At 46.0% G+C, this 22,539-nt stretch overlaps 1 protein-coding gene and 1 long non-coding RNA gene across 3 annotated transcripts; one reads left to right on the top strand and one right to left on the bottom strand.

Moving 5' to 3' along the window:
• The first annotated feature begins 1,181 nt into the window (after window positions 1-1,181).
• On the top strand, window positions 1,182-22,333 carry ARPC5L (actin related protein 2/3 complex subunit 5 like). Its single transcript, XM_073639813.1, has 4 exons — window positions 1,182-1,542; window positions 16,287-16,358; window positions 18,630-18,806; window positions 22,151-22,333. The coding sequence occupies exons 1-4, from the start codon at window positions 1,396-1,398 to the stop codon at window positions 22,211-22,213; spliced, it is 459 nt and encodes a 152-aa protein (XP_073495914.1). The 5' UTR covers window positions 1,182-1,395; the 3' UTR covers window positions 22,214-22,333.
• On the bottom strand, window positions 2,268-3,108 carry LOC141154222 (uncharacterized). Of its 2 annotated transcripts, XR_012247414.1 has the most exons (4): window positions 2,931-3,108; window positions 2,721-2,855; window positions 2,553-2,647; window positions 2,268-2,454 (listed from the first exon to the last, which is right to left on the bottom strand). It is a non-coding gene; the product is annotated as an uncharacterized lncRNA (long non-coding RNA). The 2 variants fall into 2 exon arrangements; XR_012247413.1 differs by having other exon boundaries at window positions 2,268-2,647.
• Window positions 22,334-22,539: the final 206 nt, after the last annotated feature.

Raw genomic sequence — 22,539 nt, 5'->3', positions numbered from 1 at the left:
TGTCTCTCATCCTGGTATAATGTCCCCATCCTGGTATAATGTCCCCTATCCTGGTATAACATCCCCATCCTAGGACGCACATCCATGTGAAATTGGCGTTGGCGGGCTCCCCTCCAGCACGGGCCCAGTTGCTGTTGCCCCTGCTTCGAGCCCATAAACCCTGTATACACCGAGCATTTTCACAATTCAGTTAGGCAGAACTTTACAGACTTTTGTCTTTCTTTAAGCCTTTGCTCCTACAGTACACAATCTCCATGATGCAATGAATTTGCAATGCAGAAGATTTTGTATAAAGACAAGTCATATCAAATAGCGGAAGCAACAAAAAAAAGTTCCAAAATGCTGATTTCTCCAACTTCTATTTTCATGTACGAGCGAGCGCTGCTCTGAAGGTGGCCAGAGATGGGTGTCTCTGCACTTCACCAATGCTGCAGAGACCAAGCAGGTTCATGTCCTTTAAGGTCGTGTTCACACAAGAATATTTTGCGACCGCAATGCCAGGACTGACCTCATCAAAAACCTCTGGGTGCACATCTGCAGCCGGCTTTTATTACTTATTTTAATGGTTTCAGGGTTAAAATCTGCCGGCTTGTGCCTGTAGTGACTTCCCCTAGGGAAACCTTGAGTCTTCAGAATGTCGTGAGCACCTACACTTGGGGTTTGTTCACACTGTGTCTTTGTCCGGCTGTCAAAAACATCTATTTTTCAAGCAGAGGATGCTTTAGGTACTGCTCCTTTTCTCTAGGGTCCTGTAAACCTGAAGTGTCATTTTTAGTTTTTGTCATTTCCTGAGTTATTTTTTGTTTGCGTTTTTAGGGCTTCTTTTTGTCATCTTTGGAAACCTGAAATGGTTAAAAAGTGCTATAAACCATGAACATGTGGTTTTCCCATACCAATGACTAAGACCATGGTTTAAGCGTTTTTGGTGACGTCCCCCCCCCCCCAAAAAAAAAAGTCACCAAAAACGCTTAATGAATTTTTTTACAGGACAAAAAAAACAGTCAATAATGAATCAGCACAGATCCGTCACAGAGAATAAAGCGTTATATTTCAGGATTTTCCACATAAGAAGCCCCCGGCCTCAGCCTCTGACAGGCCCTGACCCCCTGGTTACCGGGCCGCAGTTGCTAAGCAACAAGCAGGCGCCATGTTGCTCCCCCTCCCGTCCCTCCCTCAGTGAGGTCGCTGAGGCGTTTCCGCTTCCTTTTCACTCTCCGCCCGCCGGAGCCACCGGAAGCGGAGGGAGCCGGGCGGAAAGGAACGGGAAGCCCGTGACAGTAGCCAGCGCCGCCACCTCCCTCCCGGTCACCCCGTCATCATTGCGTGCAGTCCCCCGGGTCACCCCCAGAGTGCCGGGACCCCCGCGCGGCCTGTCACACCCCCTCCCTGCCCGCCATGGCCAAGAACACACTGTCGTCGCGTTTCCGCAAAGTGGACATAGACGAGTACGACGAGAACAAGTTCGTGGACGACCAACTGCAGGAGGAGCCGGCGGAGCCCCAGGGGCCGGACGAGGGCGAGGTGGACGGGCTCATCAGGCAATATCCTGCGTTACCGGCTGCGATTATAGTGGGGACAGGGATATACCGGGGTGTGCGGACAGCAGCCATGCCTCCTATACAGGGCTGCCTTACCGGCTGCAGTTATTGGGGGGCAGGGTTATAGTGGAGAGCACCCGGGCACAGGACCCTATAGCACAACTTCTGCCATTGAGAAAAGTCCATTCACATCTATGGGATTTTCTCTTAGCAGAAAGCTCTGCGCTGTGCTAAAGGGGCCGGCGATCAGTGGTGGTCCGATGTCAATTTGGACTAGGAAATGGTGATGATTTCGCTACCCAGTGCCCATGATATTGTATGTAAGGACGGTAGGAAAGATGGCATCTAATGATCGTCAGCTTACAGATCCTCCATAGATATTAGTGCAAGTCCTACCCGGAATCTATGTGCCGTGTCAAAGGGGCTAATGTCTGCAGAGCCGAAGTGGCCGGCGGTAAAGTGTCACCGAAGTCCTCTTGTTCTAGTTGCGGGTGTTAATTTTGACTTTTTTTTTTTAGAAATGGTAATATGTATTTAAGGACAAGAATGAAGGGTGATACAAAGATTGCGTTGTAGGTATTGGAGGCGCTATTAGGCTACTCACTATCAAAGGCAGCGAATTTTTGGACAGGGAACCACTAAGTGTCCATAGTAGATGTACTAGATAAAATAGCCTATGGTTTAAAATTCGCGCTAGTGGTAGTGAATGAAGGACTTCGGGAGAATAAATAACTAAAATGTACTTTATTGATACAGGTGTTTAAAAAGATTTTTTCTAAAAAGCTAAAATAGACAATATAAGAGATTGGTAAAAATGAGTAAATAAATATAAATAAATATGGTTCTGGATTAATGGATAGAACGGCTTTCCATAGAGTCTTGAGGTAGTCGATACTTTCGAGGCAGAAGGGTGGACCTGGTGAAAGAGGAACCGTGTTACGGTATAGTAGTATGGTGTGGTAATACGGTACTTAGGGAATCGATTCTTGGTAGGTTTGGTTTTGTATGGGTTACCGGTTATGATGGGTCTGTATCTCCTTGTGGCAACCTTGAAGGCCTTTTGACGGTGGACTCTAGTGTCAGTAGGAGGCTTCACATACTCTAGATACCTGAGGTGCAGGAAAAGTGCATTAGAACTTAGGAGTAATTGACTAGAGGTTACTAGTGGGAGTTGTACTTTACCTGCTGCTGTTGTGGCAATCGGTGGGCAACAAGAACAGAGACGTGCGGATGTGTTTCTTGGACCGTGATCCACAGGGAGCCAACTATGGAGGTGGACTGGTCCGGGATGGTTATCTGAAAAGGGGGCTCGAGGTCCTAGGGTCGTAGAAGAAATAGGTTTGATATTGTAGGTACTTGGTTTTCAGGTGGTACGATAGGATTAGGACTTACCCTAAGGTAGACTAGTTCTATTTGGGTTTAATAGTTATAGTTGTCCTTTTGAGAGATGCAGCAGGTGAGTCTGGTTTGTCCCTGTCCCTGTAGGAGAGGTGCAGCAAGGTGCTTCTGGCGGTACTGACGATGTGGCGTCTATGTTGTACCCTTTGTCCTGTTTGGAAATTTAAGGGAGGGTTAGTGTTTGAGGTATAGTAGGATTAGTCTGCAGTTGCTATGCTTGTTATTTACCTTATTTCATATATTGTTGACATAAGAGGACAGGTGCATCAGGTGTTCCGGTGGTACGGAAGGTGCAGCAGGAGGCTCTGGATGAATTTTTTATGCAGCAATAGTTCTATAGTAGGAGGCTCTGATCCTGGATACCAATTAGGTACAGTAAGAGGCTCTGACTGGGTGGTCAGTCGGTCAGGCAGTGATGTGTCCTGCCATAAAATGCTCTGGTGTAGACGAAGGTTCTGGTTGTAGGGTTGATATAGCAGGGGTCTCTGGCTGGGTAGTCAGAAAATGCTGTCACGATGTAGCAGAAGGCTATGGTTGCAAGGTGAGTATAGGGCAGACCGCGTGGTCTGTGAGTCTGCCAAGGATAGAATAGTGAAAGTTAAGGTATCTGCTCCTGGCAGTTTCGTGTGGTAGCAAGCGGTGGGGGCCGAGGCTCGAGATTACTTACAGTCTGTAGTCTGCAGTCCCGCGATATGTCAGCAGGTGATGAAGCCCGGAGCGAGAGCGGAGTCCCGGCCGGTGACCGCCGCAGCTCGCGTGCTTCCGGGTAGGCAGAGCGGGAGAGAGAGAGGGAGGGGGGAGAGAAGGCGCGCTTTCACTTGAAAGTGCGCGAGAGGGGCAGAGTGACGCGCTGTCACGTGGTAAGCGGCGTGCACTCAGTACGGAGGCCTGTGGGTGCCTTCTCAGCTGGGTCAAAGACGTTCCAACGCGCTTCGACAGCTACGGCTGTCTTCATCAGGGATACTAAGATTGCAATGTTGCAGTGTAATGATCTTCGGTGGGGTTTAGGATGCAGATTGCACAGGACTTGCCCCCCCGTAGAGGTCTGTGGCTTGTTTGGGTTCTTTAGCCATGAGATTACTGTGTAGCCATACATACCGGAGAGAAAACCTGCAGCAAAGTGGACTCAATTCTAAGAAAAAAAATAAATTTTATATATATATATATTTATTTATTATTGCTGGCTGCAGAATGAGTTACCTGAGAATCTGTCAGTCAGCTCACTATGATGTTCTGACCCGGAGTTTGTAACTTTTCTCTCTTTTTCTGAGCTCCTCACAGCTGCTATGACCACAGACCTCCTCGTGTGGGCAAGTGAAGAACTTGTAGAAGCCAAACAGTGCAACATTTTTTGACATCCAATTGGAAAAATGAGACTTGGCTCCAGATATATGCATTTAAGAAAAAAAAAAATTCAAAAGTGGACAACCCCTTTAAAATTCATGTCTTTTATCCCCCAGTTCTGGTTTGCTATGTTGTGTTGGGACAGTAGGACCAGGCCTTGAGAAATCTGAATATTTAGGTTTTGCTGCTTTCATCATTGTCATTTTCTCCCTCCCTGACAATATAAGTGTATGTTGTGGAACTTCAGATCACCTGCATTTCTTTGTCTTTGGCTGCTTCATTCTGGGATCCCCACGGCCTCTTTAGTGAGCGTGATACTTGGTGTTGGGTGTGATACCGTTTGCTTTTATTACACGTTTGTAAATAAATTGGTTTATTGCACTATAAATATTTATAAAGCTTTTCCTGTGACATCCAGCAGCGTTTATACGTCTCTCTCTCATCCTCTTCTGCCAAAGTGTTGTTTTTTTTTTCTCCCGCCCACTTTCACCAACCAACATATCTGCATTATGACTCCAAAATTTGTTGCCCCCCCCCGGCTTTCCCAGAAACTTTACCCCTACAGGTTGGCAACAGCACCCATAGCCCACCTCTAGGCAATTTTTGTGCAGATTTTGTTTTTTGTAGTAGCTTGTAAGTGAAAATATATTAAAAGGCGTTTTCCGGTTCTGGAAAAAGAACTGTCCCCTGGTTACCATTTGTTTTAAAAACAAATACACTTTGCTTTATTCACCTTCCCCAGGTCCAGCGATAAGTTTCCACCGCCACTCCCGTTGTCTGTTATTGTCTGCAGGGCTGACATAATATTGACAGCACTGCAGCTAGTCAATTATAGATACCTGGAGCAGAGGTAGAGACTCTGCACTGGACCCGGGGAGGGAGAGCAAAGCATTTTTATTTATTTTTTTTAAACCAATTGCAGCTGGGGGGACAGGGGTTTTCCAAAATCAGAAAACCCCCTTTAAAATATTGTTCACCTTGCTGCCACTGTATTACACAGCGGATTTTTCTCTGGACAGAAAATTTGCTTCTTGTTGACTCTATAGAGCTCACACCCTTGATCAGTGTTCCCGGAGCAGTTGCAAAACTACAACTCCCATCATGTCCTGACAGGACATGTAGTTTTGCAACACTTGGGGAAGAACACTAACCTAGAAGATATTTTAAAGTGTAATTCTTGCAAGAGAAAGCGATGAATGAGTGCAGCAGAGCATTTCCAGACTGCCATGTCTTAAAGGTGCACACGTTACATGGCTGTGCCACTGAATGGACGTCTTTGTAACTCCCTGGCATGGGAGTGACTTCTGTAACGAAGGGCTCTCGCCCACCACACCCTGATTTATGTTTGACTTTGAATGGGTTGTAAAAAAAAAAAAAAAAAAAAAAAGAAAAGAAAATCCTGTCTGGTGTAGTAATGAGCGCTACATTCCTCCCCACAACCTGAGGATGACGCGGCCATTGGCTTCTAAGTCACACAGGTGGCTTAGCTTCACCCTCCTGATGCCCTGAGACGGGCGGAGGGTGCCGAGACCACATCTGGAGATGGGATTTACGGACGCGTCCACCATAGGTTTATTGCGCCTGCTGCTTGCGGCCTCGGACATTGCATCTTTGCCTAGTAACTTTTCACACATATCGTTGTGTACCTAAGCTCCTAGACTGGTAGTAGGTGGCACGTGGTGGAGCAGGATTTTCCTGTCTGGGATACTACAGTGGTTAAAAAAAAAAAAAAATTTGTAGATTATGTTCCTTTAAGGGTTCGTGCACACGACCAATTTTCTCGGGACGTGTGTTAACCATGGTTTTCACGGATAGCACTCGTACCGGTGATAGTCTGTGGGGCTGTGCACATGTCCGACTTTATTCTTCTGACTGAGTAGTCCAAGGAATAAATAAGAGACGTCCAATTTTGATCCGAGCGTCAGATCAGAATCGGCAGTGCAAGCCTATGGGTCTGTGAAAAAATATCGGACATCCAAGTGTGATCCGATATTCACGGACTGACAGAATAGAGAAGGTGGAGAAACTTTTTTTTTTTTGTTGTTGTTGTTTTTCTCTCCACCTCCAAGAAAAAGCGGTTTTCTCTGATGGAGAGAAAATGGTTGTGTGACCTTAGTCTAAAATAAAGGCACCGAAAATATAAATCGCTGACTTGTACTTTTGGGAATAGTTAAGCCACCATGAGATCTATCTGTTTCTGTGAAAGCCGTGTGCTGATCGCCATAGCTGACATTGCTGCTCCCGCAGGGTTCTCAGCTTTTCTCGAGTCTTGAAAAGGAGTTTTACCTCTTTTTCTAGTCTTGTGTCCATTTACTTGTTCAGATGAGTGCACCAACGTTAAATCAGAGTTACATGACGCCTTTCCACACCGAAAATATGGCAGTGTGCAGTGAAGCCGTCAATTTTGTTACTACTGTAACACTTAAGATTTTCTGCCCTTAAATCCTAATGGAAAATCAGCAGTGTAACCGCTCCATGTGATCATACCTTTTTAATGGCTGTTTTGGCTGACGGATCAGAATAAAGCTGCGTTCACAGAGGTTTTATTAGATGGATTCTGCTCCAAAATACACTTCAAATACTTTAAGCTTTCTATTGATTTCAATGGGAAAACTTGCATTCTTTTTTCCCAGCGTGGATAAAAAATAAAAAAAAAGCAACATGTCAATTAACATCTTTCTGCATGGGGAAAAAAAAAAAAAAAAAAAACTCCAAATTTGTCCACGAAGTCAATAGAAACATTAAAAAGAAACATTTGTATGTTGATGTTTCAGCAACAGGATTCCAAGTAAAAAACGTATGTACTAGAGATGAGCGGATCGTTCTCAGGACTCCGGTCCAGTGTTGGGTCAGTGGTACCTGGTGGTTAGACGTCGCTGGTGCGTATTCTGATTTGTCAGGGCTGACACACAAATGACGTCACGCCAGGCCTGGATGTAATTACGATCGCACTGGTGGTCCCACTGGTTTTGTTAGCCTCCACCGCAGCATTTGATTTATTGGGGCTGGCGTGATGTCATCTGTGCGACGTGACATGGTGCCAGCCCTGATAAATCAAATGCCACTCTGGAGGGTAAGAGATTCATGAGCCTCCCTTCTAGCCACTAAGTACCACTGACCTGCATGCTGGACCGGAGCCCCACAAATCGCTCCGCTCATCTCTACTGTGCACCGTTAGGCCATGATCACACAATGCTGCATTGTTTTGCTGCAATTTTCTAAAATTGCTGTGAAATTATCGCGTTGTACCGTAAATAAATGTGAATTGATGTTCTTGGCAATTTCTGGTGTGTAAAATGAATGGAGCCAGGCAACACATGCACGGCCATCGCTCCACCCCATGTTCAGAGGTGGGGGGGGGGGGGGTCTTAGCAGTTGGACCCCAAGCGATCTGCAAAGTGTGATATATATATATATATATATATATATATATATATATATATATATATATATATATATATATATATATAATATACACACACATACACACACACACAGAGAGAGAGAGACCATTTTCCCCAAACTTCTGGGAGACGCAGTGACAGCTGTGCCAGGACTAGTATTGCTGAGAAGTCCAACATTCAGGTTTTCTCATTGACCCCCGATGTGAACTGACCCTTATTTCTAACCTCAAACAACACTTTCCTGTCCACGTAGTCGGGCTAATTCACACCCCCATGTAGCGGCTCCACCTGCAAGTCCTGGCCTGACAGCGGGCCCCTAGCAGTATTGTATACACCTATAATGCTGTTGGTTCAGAAACCTGCTGATCAGACCAGAGAGAGCAGCAGTGGTGTGAACTAGGCCTTATGTAGATGCCAAAGTGGACACGCACTAACAAAGAGCAGCTTTGTCTCTGGCAGCCTATGCAGTGTGAATGACCGACATGTCATGGTACATTTGGGCAGAAGTCCGACTCCCGACAGTTGCCCCTGATCAGCTCCTTTGCCGTACAGACCCCCAGTAAGCATCCTGGACCTGCACTAGCCTTGCTCAGATGCCGTCACTTCTTATAATTCCTTCTTGGCTTCTGTATTTCCCTGCATAGCTGCTGTGCAGGAGCTTGCTCCATAGATGGGGGGAGATGTTGTGTGCGGGGGGCTCACCGTGTGATAATAAGTGAAGCTGATGATCTGTGTGGCCGGAGTCTGGTCTTGTACACACAAGCTGACTGCGCTGTCGGTTTGCACAGTTCGGCCCCCCGATCTCCTTTTCCTTTACGTTCTGGCATAGTGAATCATTACACGAGCTCTTGCCGGCCTCTGGTTTATACATACCTGCATCTACGTCACATCCAAGATTTCTACCAAATTCCCTATTTTAGAAATGCATCGGCCTCAGCACTAAATATAGGATTGTGACTGGGCGACATCTGTATTCCTGGGGGAAGTATTAAGCCGGCGCTGCCTGTCGTGGATTGTGAGCTCGCAGGCAGAGGGTCCGCTTTAACACTTTGCTGCAATCCACAACCCTGACTTAACATGTGGGGAGAATTGGGGAGGCACAAAGGAATAGAACTGGCAATATTACATAAAACCCTTTCTAATACTTTTTATTTTCTATACCCCAACATCACCAGCAGGGCAAGTGACAGCAATAAATCCTCTGTGGATTGGAAGGGCATCCTGGGTTTATTAGAGTGAGCGCTGAACTTTGTAGTCCTTTTTTGATCTGATTGTAAAAGGGTCCCCTGTTTCCCCTACTGAAGACCTCCTACAAACTTGGCTGACTTCAGACGTCTGTGATGTAAGGACTGGCCATTGATCTGAACTCAGTCTGGAGACCACGGTGCGGTGTGATTTATGCCTGGACTGATACAGACGTTTGGCCTTTAAAAAATGCTCCTTACAGGGGTCTCCTCATGTTCATTCATTTTTAAAACTTATAAAATGCAGAAAACAAAAAAGTTTGCTATTTTTTTTTTTGTATTTTATTGCTCGTGTAGTGCTTACAAGCTCTCTTCCATAGAGTTTGTAAGTGCTGCCCTGAAGTTTGCTGGGGCACACTGCTGGCTCGTGATCAAGCCAGCTTCCATGTAACTGTGCTCCTCCGATGACGCTTGGAGGGGGGCACGGTTCAGGCCAGCGGTCCAAAGTCTCAATCTAGCAGGAGTGCAGCAGGAAATTTGTGGAGAGGTGCACTCTGGGCAGAGGGTGAGAGGACCCTTTTAAGGTGTATGGTCACCTTCATTTATAGACGGCAATTTAAAAAGTATTACTTAGAAAGGCAAATCCAAAAAAAATAACAATTAAATAATATATATAATAAGGTCACCCAGATGGAGGGTTTACACACAGACGCAATGTGAACACACCCTTATGCTTCTTTCCTCTGTAGTGGTGCTTAGCGTCAGGTTTGTGCGCAGGTATCACTGGGGTTCCCCGCGGGGGAGGATTATCCCTTGTAAACCGGTTTCTCTTTTTGAGCTTCAGAATGGCTAAATGGACTTGGCAGGGTTGACGATATTTTGGCCCCGTTCTGGAGGAGCATGGAGGCCATGCGGTGGATTCGGACGTCTCGTTCTCCGTGTGATGGGGCTGTTTGTGTCAGCTCACCTTCTATAAACAGCCCTCGCTCTGTATTTTCACTTTCCGACCTATAGAGAATGACTTGTGGGGCCGCTGTGTGAACGAGACCTTGTGGTTAATCAGTGGTTGGAATTTTCCCCAGCGTCACAATGGTGAGGCTGTTTTACTGCAGCATTTTTTCTTTTGATTATATAGATGCCGGTACATAGTTGTATATCAGGCGGCTGCCGTCTTACATTTATGGGAGATAGGTGAGGTATAAATATCAAGGACCTCGGATCACAATTTTAGGTTAGAAATCTGACAGAATCCAGGAAATATTTTTTTTATTGCACCAAACCGTGCACATATTGTATTGAGCATGGTAATGACTCAATTACTGGGGAGAAACATTACTATTGGGCACAATAAAGGGATATTTCATGGCTTCCTTCGCACTGATTGGTATGTCTAATGTGAGCTTGGTGGGACTTCTTGCTTGAGAGGTGGGCCTCGCCGGGCCGTGCCTCTCCCCCTCGGTATGAAGTCGTGGCTACACATGCGCCTCACCAGGGCTCTGCAGTCGGTAAGCCAAAACTCCAACTCCTCAATTTCCATCACCACGACTCCGACTCCCTCATACACGGCTCATATTTAGGTGATTAATTTACTGTAGCACAGATTCATCTCAGCTAAAAGTCCAGACCCTTAGATCAGGAATAGGACAGACATTTATAGGACATTTCATAACTTTGCCAAATTCTTATGAAAAAATATTCCCCATAAACTGCATTGTACTACTGCACCCAATTATAGATTTTAGGAGTCTGAGTCGGTCCATTTTATACCAACTCCGATTCAGACTCCTCCAAAATGGACACCGACTCCACGACTCCTACTCCACAGCCCTGTGCCTCACAGCTCTTTTCATTGTCTATGGGACTGTTGGAGGTAGCAGCGTACAGCATAATGCAGATTGGAGCTACCTAGTCACATCAGTTAAACCTCTGAAATGCTAGGGTGAAGCGTAAAACGTCTCCGTCACTCTGGAGCCCATCAGCACCCCTTGTGACGATTTTGTGGGGTGGCGATGGATTGCTGGGAGCCTTCTTAAAGGCCTTCGTGTCTGCTGTGGTATTACTATTATGACGCCCAACCTGTGGCCTGGCCTTCATTGGAAGCCAGTAAGTTTACAATACACCACAATACTACTTTGGTATTGCAGTGTATTATACAGGCCATCAGGAGATTACAGGCCCAAGTCTCTCAATGGTGAAAATTTTTTTAAAAACATTAAAAAAAAAGAAATAAACATGTACGTATTTGGTTTTGCCGCTTGAGTAATTGCCCAAATTAATAAAAAGAAAAAATATCTCACGCTATTAACGCCAAAAAAAAGGAAAAGAGGGAGGAAGAGAGCAAAACTGACCTTGCCTGGTTCTTAATGGGTTAATATGTAAAATCAGCCCCTTAAATTCTTATTAATATTTGTAGAATCATTCAGTACTCCATTATTACTGGGTAAGTATTAGGGGTTTTATTCTTCCTACATTAGATTATCTGGGGTCTGTCTTTATTAATAAGACTGTAGGTGTCCAAGCCGAGGATTGATGGTAAAAGAATGATTAGGAAACCGTGTGAGAAACGGCCGGTGTGTTAATGTTATTCACGATTATTCAGGTTTTAATAGGATTTAATAAGAACAGAGGTGAAAGGATTTGTGTACATGGTGCTCCCTCCGCCGCAGCTCTCGCCTCCTTTCCACCAGTGGGAAGTCCCAGCACAATTGTAACCAATAATACGCCAGCCCACTGCATGTCACCAGCCCGCCTCTATGGAGGAAACTCACTGCTCAGCAGCACATTGTACACTGGGCAGTTCTTAAAGGGAATGTGTCATTAGAAAATCACCTGTTCTGTAAATCCTTTTTTTTTTTTTTAACCTCACTTGTTTAAATGAGGAGTTATCAGTCATTATACAGGAGGAGGAGGTGAGCTGTGACATCACCTATTGTGAATGGTGGATCCTGTTATCTACTGTATATAGAGGTGTTATCAGTCATTATACAGGAGGATGAGGTGTGCTGTGACATCACCTATTGTGAATGGTGGATCCTGTGTTATCTACTGTATTTAGAGGTGTTATCAGTCATTGTACAGGAGGAGGAGGTGTGCTGTGACATCACCTATTGTGAATGGTGGATCCTGTGTTATCTACTGTATTTAGAGGTGTTATCAGTCATTGTACAGGAGGAGGAGGTGAGCTGTGACATCACCTATTGTGAATGGTGGATCCTGTGTTATCTACTGTATTTAGAGGTGTTATCAGTCATTGTACAGGAGGTGAGCTGTGATAACACAGGATCCACCATTCACAATAGGCGATATCTACTGTATATAGAGGTGTTATCAGTCATTGTACAGGAGGGGGGAGGTGAGCTGTGATATCACCTATTGTGAATGGTGGATCCTGTATTATCTACTGTATATAGAGGTGTTATCAGTCATTGTACAGGAGAGGGAGAAGGTGAGCTGTGACATCAGCTATTGTGAGTGGTGGACCCTGTGTTATATGTATGTGTGTGTGTGTGTGTATATATATATATATATATATATATATATATATATATATATATATATATATATATATATATATAATCTCTATATCTCAGAACATAAAAAAATCCATTCCCCATTGATTACAGTAGGTGATTTTCAGATGCCGCGTTCCCTTTCTTCTCGGACCCTGTACATTACTGTCAAGTTATAGAATCTTCCCTCCTGCGTGTGCTGCACTATGTGCGCTCCACCAGCGCGGTGTAATGATGGTTAATGACTGACACATCTCCCGGGCACAGCATCATTGTTTATCCTCTGAACAGGTTGGTCCTGTTTTATAAGATCTTCCAAAATGATGGTCAGTTTTCCAGTGTAAGGAGAACATGTTCACTCCAGTAATATGGGATTTTCCCATACAATGTGTTCCTTGGATGGTACTGAGAACTTCAGTAAATATATCACATTATTTTTCTTGTACTGTTCTTGCCTATATTACAGTCCCAGGCTACAGTCACAATTAAACTGGCTTCAGAGCTGGAATCACAGGACTTCTTGTACAGAGCATACCTTGATAAATTATATTTTCGGAAATGTTCTTTTTACTTTAGGCACTATTGTACTAAAACTATCGTATCCTATAGCATTATTGTAGGCATGGGAAGCTGATGGAGGTTGCTAACACGCCAGCAGTTTACAAGGACTATGAGCAGAATTGTGAATGCTGCTCTGGATTACATTGCAGGCTGTAAATCAGGATCTGTACAAGACTCGTAAGTTTACATATACGCTGTTAGTCCTGTGGCCTCTGATTTAATGGATTGGGGATGGACGCAGGCTGTAGCTTTATTAATAGTCTACTATGGGACTGACAGCCGTTGCCAGTATTGTGCACCCGTGCCTGATCCAAATATGGGACGCAGGACCCCATTCTTGTGATTGGCTTGAGTCCAAGTGGTCAGACACGTCTCACCTATACTATGAACCACCTCTTTAAAATGGCTGTCCCAAATGGTCCCCAAAGAGCAGCAGTCTTGTAAAATCACAATGATATATTCACCCTCTTCGAGTCCAGCACTGGCTCTCCGCTGCTGCTCTTGTCTCTGGATTTTCGCTGCAGCCATGACATCACAACTACGACTCACATCACCACTGCAGCCAATCACTGAACTAGGCTGCTCGTGTTGTCTACATCAGCAGAAACGTTGAGCTCTGTGATTGGCTGCAGTGCTGATGTACGCTGTTGATTTTTCAAGACTTTTTTTTGTTTTAAAGATGGAAAATCCCTTTATTTTAGATAAATTCTACATATAAACCTATAAATATGAATCGCTTATCAACTAGATAGAGTTTAAATCTATGATCACTGAGGTCTGGTTGCCATTCTCTGAGAATGGAGCGGTAGTGAGCATGTGCGACCTCCTCTCCTATAGCTATGGTCGCACATGCTCATTACCTTTCTCTTCCACTCCTGATGGTCAGACGCCCGGCTCTCATGCCTGTCCAGCGAATAGGTGATATAATGTTTATGGGACAAGCTATTTCATACCTTCATATATAATTTCATTGGGAGATTTCGGTTCTTATGACGGTTAACCCTTTAATATACAGAAATGTAGAAAATGTGGCTTCCAGGTCCTAGATTCAGTAAAATTCGCAATCTCGGGAATAAGCTTATTATTACGACACAGTTACATAAATAATCCCATTATCCTCCGGACAATCCCTCGTGTATATTTCCATTCTTTCTTCTCGGTCCTAGTCAGAATTGAGCAGAAAATAAAACCCAGCGGTGTCCTGACACCAGCCGTGAGGACAGGCCGTGGTTTATTTGCAGCAAGTGCGTACACCTTCCTGTTGTTGGCGTGTCGGCGGTCCGATCTAATCATGGAACCTCGCGGGAAGCCACTCCAAGACGAAAGGTTGATATTTCCCCCATTAAATAATTTAGAGGGAAATGTGCCAGATTGTAAGAAACGTGTCCGATGCTGATAGATGCGCAGGACCGGGATTTGCACGGTAATAAATATGGCGCCATTCTTGTCCGGAGATCCATCTGCATTTGCCGGCACCGGTGGCTGAACAGGAGGCCATTTGTGACCATATGATTAATAGACTATTAGATCTGTTTGTAGCATTGTCCTCCTAAATTGGGAATTTCCTGAGTTACCTGAGTATTGGTAGTATGTTACCTGCCGGGGTCGGACCTGACACCTGGTTGGTGGAGAATGGGATCGTACTTCTGACCTTTGTGTAACTTAGATAAGGGAGGAATGTCAGGTATGGTGGTGCCCTTGGATCATGTACTGTCTTACTATTTCCTCAAGACGTCTCGTATATGTCATACCCATACATGTATGTACCCATCACAAGGTGACTGAGCTGTATAACCTGCCATTTCTTCATTGCCCCCAACATACAGTTCTTGACTTTAGACTCAGCTTTTCCGCAGACTCTTTAGGCTATGTGCACACATTGCGTTTTAGAAAGTAATGAGAATTCATAGGACGCAACCATGCATTTTTGCTGCTTTTTTGGTAATTAAAGGGGTTGTCCACTACTAGAACAACCGCTTCTCACTTTGAATATTATACTCACCTCCGGTGTCGGCAGCTTTCAAGCGGTGTCAACACTGGCTCTACTGGAGATCGCATGACATTGTGACTCGATCCCTGCTGCCAATCAGCTCTGGATTCACTCTCTGCTATGGACGTAATTGACGTCCGGAGGAAGGGACGGCTGTGGATGCTCTCACTCTTCCTCCTGATGTCTTGATTTGTTCAAAAGAGGAGAGAGTGGAGCCAGCGCTGATTGGACGCAGAGATTGCGTGACATAGCAATGTCACACAATCCCCGGGAGAGCCAGTGCTGACACTAAAGGAACGGCACTGGCATCCGAGGTAAATATAGGTGGTGTTTTACTCGGGAATTCAGAAGCGTTTGTTCGAGTAGTGAACAACCCCTTTAAAGCATCTCCAGCACCCGTCCAAAGTGTGGACAAGCACACAGAACCCGTTACTTCAGCAATCTGCAGACACGACTGAGCCCCTTTTCAATCTGAACGTAACCCAAAGCTGCCATACATGATAGACTAACGTTGGCTGATAAGAACGGGTTTGGCAATCGCTGTGTATGGGGGGGCACCGGACAGCTGATTGTCGGAGGGGATGTCGATCGGGCATGTCCGATTTCAGACTGCCGATCACATTGTTCTCCTGGAGATAAGCCACCAGCATAGATGTCTGGCTGTAGTTTTCTCATAGAGAAATGTGTATGGGAGAGATGGCTGTCGGTCCAACCATCAGCTGATGCAGTCCGTGTATGAGGGCCTTAGGCTCAATGTGTGGCACTGTATAGGTGTGTAGCTGCGTATGTGGCGCTGTATAGGTTTGTGTAGCTGCGTACGTGGCGCTGTATAGGTTTGTGTAGCTGCGTACGTGGCGCTGTATAGGTGGGTGTAGCTGCGTACGTGGCGCTGTATGGGCTTGTAGCTGCGTACGTGGCGCTGTATGGGCGTGTAGCTGCGTACGTGGCGCTGTATGGGCGTGTAGCTGCGTACGTGGCGCTGTATGGGCGTGTAGCTGCGTACGTGGCGCTGTATGGGGGTGTAGCTGCGCACGTGGCGCTGTATGGGGGTGTAGCTGCGCACGTGGCGCTGTATGGGGGTGTAGCTGCGCACGTGGCGCTGTATGGGGGTGTAGCTGCGCACGTGGCACATAGGATCTAATAGTAAAAAAAACAACTTACTATACAGTTAAAAAAGGTTTGTCAGCACATAGCGGCTCAGAGGAGGCTGAATGGTCCGTTTTTTGCCTTTTGTTGTGTGAATGGATCCCGTATAGCTTATGCGAGCAGCCTAAGTGACTCTTTCCCCGATGTCTTCCTTGCCCCGGTGATCTGTGGCTTCCATTTCTGTACGGTACCCTCCTTAACAGCGCTGTACAGGGGACCTGCTCCGCGCCTTCCACGCTGCCTTCCGGAACTCTCCCGTCAACTCCAAAAACCAAATAGTAAAGGTGAGTCCGCCGCTCCAACCCGGAGACTTCATTCATCTTCCAGAAAATGGTGGGTTTAATATTGATGGTGCCGACTCTTTTGGTTACATGTGATGGGATATCGCCCACTCAGCTACATGTTCAGATAGGGGTTTCCCCAATAAACAGCATTTATCATCTATAAGTGAGTGAAGCCACAGGTCATACATGTATACTGCCTCTCCATTCACACAGGGAACACGGGAATCCCTTTCTTGGGTTCAGAAGGGGTCCCAGCGGTTGGACCCCCACCAATTACGATAAGCTTGTCACCTATCCTGTGACTAGGTGATGAATGCTGTTCATGCCCCTTAAAGTAGAAGTCCAAATGGGTTTTATATGTACCTAAGATTGTATCCAAATTTAAAGGGATTGTCCGTGTTCTATAATGCAAGGTTGTGCTGTGTTATTCTAATGTTTTAAAGGGACCCTGTAAACAGGATTAGGACCCCCAAACCATCACCCTTGTTGCCAGTACAGTAACTGGTTCACAATGCTGATGGCCTATATTGTGGCATACTTACATGGCTTTAATGAGTCAAGGGGGTGGAGCCTCTCTTGAATAGTCACACTGTCCGATCCTCTTCCTGGCTTGATTTATTTATTTTACTTATATAGCGCCATCATATTCCACTGCACTTTACAGACATCATCATCACTGTCCCCATTGGGACTCACAATCTACATTCCCTATCAGTATGTCAAGGAGGAACAGCATACAAACTCTTTTTGAAGATGTTGTCCTTGGTGGGATTTGAACCCAGGACTCCAATGTTGCAAACCATGCTTGATTGACATCCCACAGGGAGGAAGCATTATTGACGGTGTGCACAGAGAAAAGGTGTACTGGTCTCAGTGCACTGCGCCTAATACCTACGGAGGCTCCTTGTCATGGTGTAATGGCCAGTGGGACACCAGTCTAGCCACGAGAAGGACTGACAGGCGTGACTGCTCAGGAGAGGGGCTTCACCACAGCAAAATCTTTTTCATAAATGATCACTCAGCTCTCCTGATTGGTCTGGGTGGATAAACATTTATTAACACGTTTTCTAAGTCTGGGTTCACACTAGCATGTATGGGTTTTCATTTTAGGAGCAGACAAAGCATTCATCCAAAAATGGCTTTACTGCATAACTGATGCAAGCAGTGATCAGTGAGGCCCTTCTAAGGGGTCCGTCTGGATTCCAATATATGTCCCCTTTTAGAATAAGGAGAACTCTCCCCCTCCTCCCATCACTTAATGCAACCCAGAAGGACCCCATAATAATCAGTGGGGTTTTAGGAAATTAATGCATTGCCTGCTCCTAAAACGGAACAGATGAACGGAATCTCCGAACGCATGTGTGGGCCTGTCATTGTGCCCGTCATTGTACCCTTCCAATGTAGTTTCCCTGGGGTATGTATACCTAAACTGACAACTAGATTGGGATGGGTGATTTTTGACTAAAAGATATTATCCTTTTTTTTTTACATTTTAAAAAGGGGTTGTCGAATAATAACTTATCACTTCTCTACAGGACCCCGCTAGGAACTGCTCTGAGCGATAGACTTTTATCCCTGTCAGAATGCAGCGCGCATGTCTAACCGCGGCAGCGCGTATGCCTAGCTGCCGCTCCACTCGTTCCCTTTATAGCTGTCGAGCGCTGGGCTTGGCTTTTTCGGGCAGTCCCATAGAGAACGAATGGAGCAGCAGTCGGGGGTCTGACCGGCTGCTTCATTCCAATAGGTATAAAAGTGCCACTTTCTACTGATCAGGAAAGGTCCTATTGGTCAGACCTCCACCCATCAATGAGCTATGGACAACCTTGAAGATAGGTGATAATTTGTTTTCACGGATAGCTCCTTCAAGGACGATGCCCGTTCTTGTGCTGGTCCAAAAAGGTGGACAGTGCTGTATTAGGTAGTAAAATGAGAAGAGACCGACGCATATTCTTTCACCTGTTGTCCACGCTGGGCATCTGGGTACACGGCCGAGCTGGAGATCAGCACAGCGTGACCCCTAAACTGCACAAAAAAACCTCTTCAGGACATTTTACAACGCTTTCTGAGATTCCTACATCGTTCTCATAAGGGGATGGATAATACCCAGTTGTCAAATGTATTCACTCATTTCCAGGAGGAGTAAAGGAGGAACAGCAGAGTTTGAGAGTACAGAGTAACTTGCAGGTTTTCCAGGTTAGGAACGTTGTAAGATGATCAGTGCGGTCTCTTGTTCTGCCTCTGTAATGCCGCTCTCACCTTTTCTGACCGCAGGAACGCACCCAGGCAATAGTACTGAAGGTCCTGACATCATTTAAAAGCAACGAGATTGAGCAAGCGGTAAAAACACTGGATCGAAACGGGATCGACCTGCTAATGAAATATATCTACAAGGGGTTTGAGAAGCCCACAGAGAACAGCAGCGCTATATTGCTACAGTGGCACGAAAAGGTACGAGTAAGAAAAATGTATGATTAACGGGGGAATGTCCGACCTTATCGATCGCCGGTGCAGACTATAACTGGGAAGACCAATTGTGTTTCTACATGGTCCTGATATGTAGTTTTCCATTGAAATTCAACTTGGGGCTCAGAGGGCTCATCCTCTGCTGTAATATTGGCTCCTACGATATAGACCTTACTAGTCATGTAGCAGAAGATATCAGGGGGTCATGTATCACATGTATGTGGAAGGAACAGGACAAATAAATGCTAAATCATTCTGCAAACCTCCAGATTACTACTACACATTCTGATCAAAGTGTATGAGCGCACCTGCCGGCGGCGGGAGCACGGTGCACTGGTGGTCCCACTGGTTTTATTACCTTTCCACAAATGAGGACAAGCCAACTACTCACATGTGACCACTGCAGACAATCCGTAACCTCCGTAGTGATGGTAGCACAGCCAGTACATGACATCTAAGGTCTTGGCTGCAGCAGTCATCTGGGTAGACGGCACTTGACCGCTGCAGGAAAGTAAACTGAGACCGGTGAGGAATTATCACAGAAAAGAGCCATTAGTTCCAAGTATGAAGGTTATTTCGCACACATCACCCATGTGAGGAGTCTGGCCGGGAATTGTTTCCTATGCCCAATTTTGCTTCAGATAAATTAGTCGTAGAGTTATTGCAGATCGATATGCCAGACCCGGTCCATCTGCCACATCAGTAATCTGTGGCTGCTGGGCCGGAGCCCTGAGAACCTGATCGGCGGCCCTTCTTATTAGCCAGCCAGTGATGTTACATGTGCGACACGCCACCAGGTCGGCTAATCAGAAGAAGAGCCGCGGATGCCGTCAGGTACGAGGTGGTTTTCACGACTCCCGTCCAGCAGCCACAGATTACTGACTTGGCCGATGGACTGAATCGTGTAAATCGATTTGCACCACTTGTAATCAGTAGGTGTTCCTGCATCCGCTCCTCATTATTGGAGATTTATTTATTTTTACTTTTGGCAACTTTATGCATAGATTGCACCAAGGCTGTGGAGTCGGAGTCGGCATAAAATGCACCAACTCCGACTCCTAAAATCTATAATAAATTGGGTACAGTAGTTCAATGCAGTTTGTGGGGAATATTTTTTTTCATAAGAATTTGGGAAAGTTATGAAAATGTCCTATAAATGTCTGTCCTGTTTCTGATCTAAGGGTCTGGACTTTTAGCTGAGATGAATCTGTGCTACAGTAAATTTATCACTTAAACATGAGCCGTGTATGAGGGAGTCAGTCGTGGAGTCTGAGTCAAAGGTTTGGCTTACCAACTCCACAGCCCTGGATTGCACCTTCTAAATTGTGCACCATGTGTAATGTATGATCACCGGCTGCAGATTAGGCAGCTCACTGCTCGGAGGCTCGCTTACCTTAAGGCTGAGTTCACACGATGCGTTTTTCATGCGTTTCCGCGGCGTTTTTGCAGTTGCGGAAACGCCGCGGAAACGCATGAAAAACGCATGGTAGAAGGGCAGCAATGTTCCCCAATGGAAATCCGCATGTGCTGTGCCCATGATGCGGATTTTTCCGCAGCGTAAACGCTGCGGTCAAAAATCCGCAGCATGTCAATTAATTTTGCGGAAACGCTGCTCTTTTGCCGCCATTGACTTGCATTAGACCGCATGGAATCCGCATCACTGTATATGTTGATGCGCTTTTCATGCGGTCTAATGTGCGGATGGTACCCGGGTGTGGATGAGAAGACTCTCATCCAGACCCAGGTACCATTAAAAAAAAAAGAATAAAAATATATATATTCTCACCTTCTGACGGCCCGCGCTGCGTCCTGCCGGCTTCCCGCGCACTTCGCGGTTGAATGAAGGACCTTCGCTGACGTCAGAGTCATGTGACGGGTCACGTGACGCTGACGTCGGAAGGTCCTACAGTCTTCACTGCCGGCAGCCGGGACCGATGAAGCAGGACACCGGGGGCCATCAGAGGGTAAAGTATATTTTTATTTCTTATTTTTTGACATCACACACTATATAAATCCATGCCGGTTGCATGGATTTATATAGTGTGAAGTTGACAAGCACTTTCCAAGTGATGCTAAAAATCGCTTGGGAAGCGCTTGTCAACCCGCATGCGGAAATGAAAGTGAAGACCGCTTCACATCCGCATGTCCCTGGCAGGAAACCGCATATACAATCCGCATGTACAATCCGCATGCGTTTTTTCCTGCCAGAGAGATGCAGAAACGCTCAGGAAAAAATCCTGAGCATTTCTGCATCGTGTGCACATACCCTTAGTCAAAGCTCCCTGTGTAATCGGCTTATTGCTGTTTTACATCTTTCACCTGCAATAATTTTTCATTAGGAAATAAAATGCAATAGCGACAGTACCTAGATATAAATATCTTGTTCCTCTACTGCTATTATCAAATGTGATGGTCATAATGCTGCTTAAATGAAGGCCGCATCTTAAAGGGATCCTTCTCTCCTGCCTCTTCCAGGTGTAGTGGCATTGATACGATCTAGTGAGATCTGTAAGATCCTGTCATTTGCCAGCTTGGGGATAGTTTCCATGTACACAAACTGCTCAGCTACGACAACAGCGCGCGACACACATAGCTTAGCGAACACAATAGTGCGCACACACAGCTCAGCTATGACAATAGTGTGCACACTTCACTACAACAACAGCGCGCACACAGCTCAGCTATGACAACACACACAGCTGAGCTATAACAACAGCGTGCACACACACAGGTCCACTATGACAACAGTGCGCGCACACACAAGTCCACTATGACAACAGTGCACATACAGCTCATCTATGACAACAGCGTAGACACAGCTCCGCCATGCCTACAGCGCGCCCGCAGCTCCGCCATGCCTGCAGCGCGCCCGCAGCTCCGCCATGACTACAGCGCGCCCACAGCTCCGCCATGACTACAGCGCGCCCGCAGCTCCGCCATGACTACAGCGTGCCCGTGTGACCGGCTCCTTGTCTCCGCTGCCTAATTGTTGGCTCCCCGGTTCACTCTATATAGGGACTGAAGTTCTGTTCCTGCCAGGACCTTAAGGTCACATGAGAATGTCGTGAGACCTAAAGGTCCTGACAGGATCGTCAGTCTCTACACAGACCGAGCAGTGGACGTGGGATCCGTTGCCTCCCTGCTCCACTATTATATTCAGCAGTATCTCTGCTCCCTCCTGGGACAGCGCCTTACAATCAGGACTGTCCTGCTGGATCCGGGACTGTTGGGGGGTATGGGATACGGGTTTATCATCTTCTGTCTAATCCTTCTGCCTTGTATTACACTCCGGACTGATATAACGTGCTCTTCTTTTCCTCCCCACACAGGCATTAGTAATAGGAGGCCTTGGCTCCATAGTCCGAGTTCTGACCTCACGGAAATCTGTGTAAAAGACTGTATCATCTGAACGGAGAAGTTTATGTTCGGGGCTCCAGCGCAGTGAAGAAGAGCGGATGCAGAGGCCGTCTGTCTGCAGACTGCTATATATTAAACTGTTTTGGAAAATTCAATTGGGAATGCTTCTTATTACTGACTGTGGACGAGACATGAATGTATGTTTGTTTAATGGGGTATATTTTGTTCCAAGCACCAGTCCTCCTTAGCAAGGCAATGTAAACTGACAAAGATGAGGAATTTTCTTAAGATGGGCGAGCAGCGAAATTGACTTAAAACAAAGCCAAGAGACACCTCAAAATCCGCCCAAGCCAAGAGGCAC

This window comes from Phyllobates terribilis, unplaced genomic scaffold, assembly GCF_046119375.1.
Source record: "Phyllobates terribilis strain yellow unplaced genomic scaffold, ASM4611937v1 Scaffold_7__3_contigs__length_470593459, whole genome shotgun sequence".
Taxonomy (NCBI): Eukaryota; Metazoa; Chordata; class Amphibia; order Anura; family Dendrobatidae; genus Phyllobates; species Phyllobates terribilis.
The sequence above is the reverse complement of the archived record's forward strand: the minus strand, read 5'-3'. Positions and strand labels throughout refer to the sequence as shown.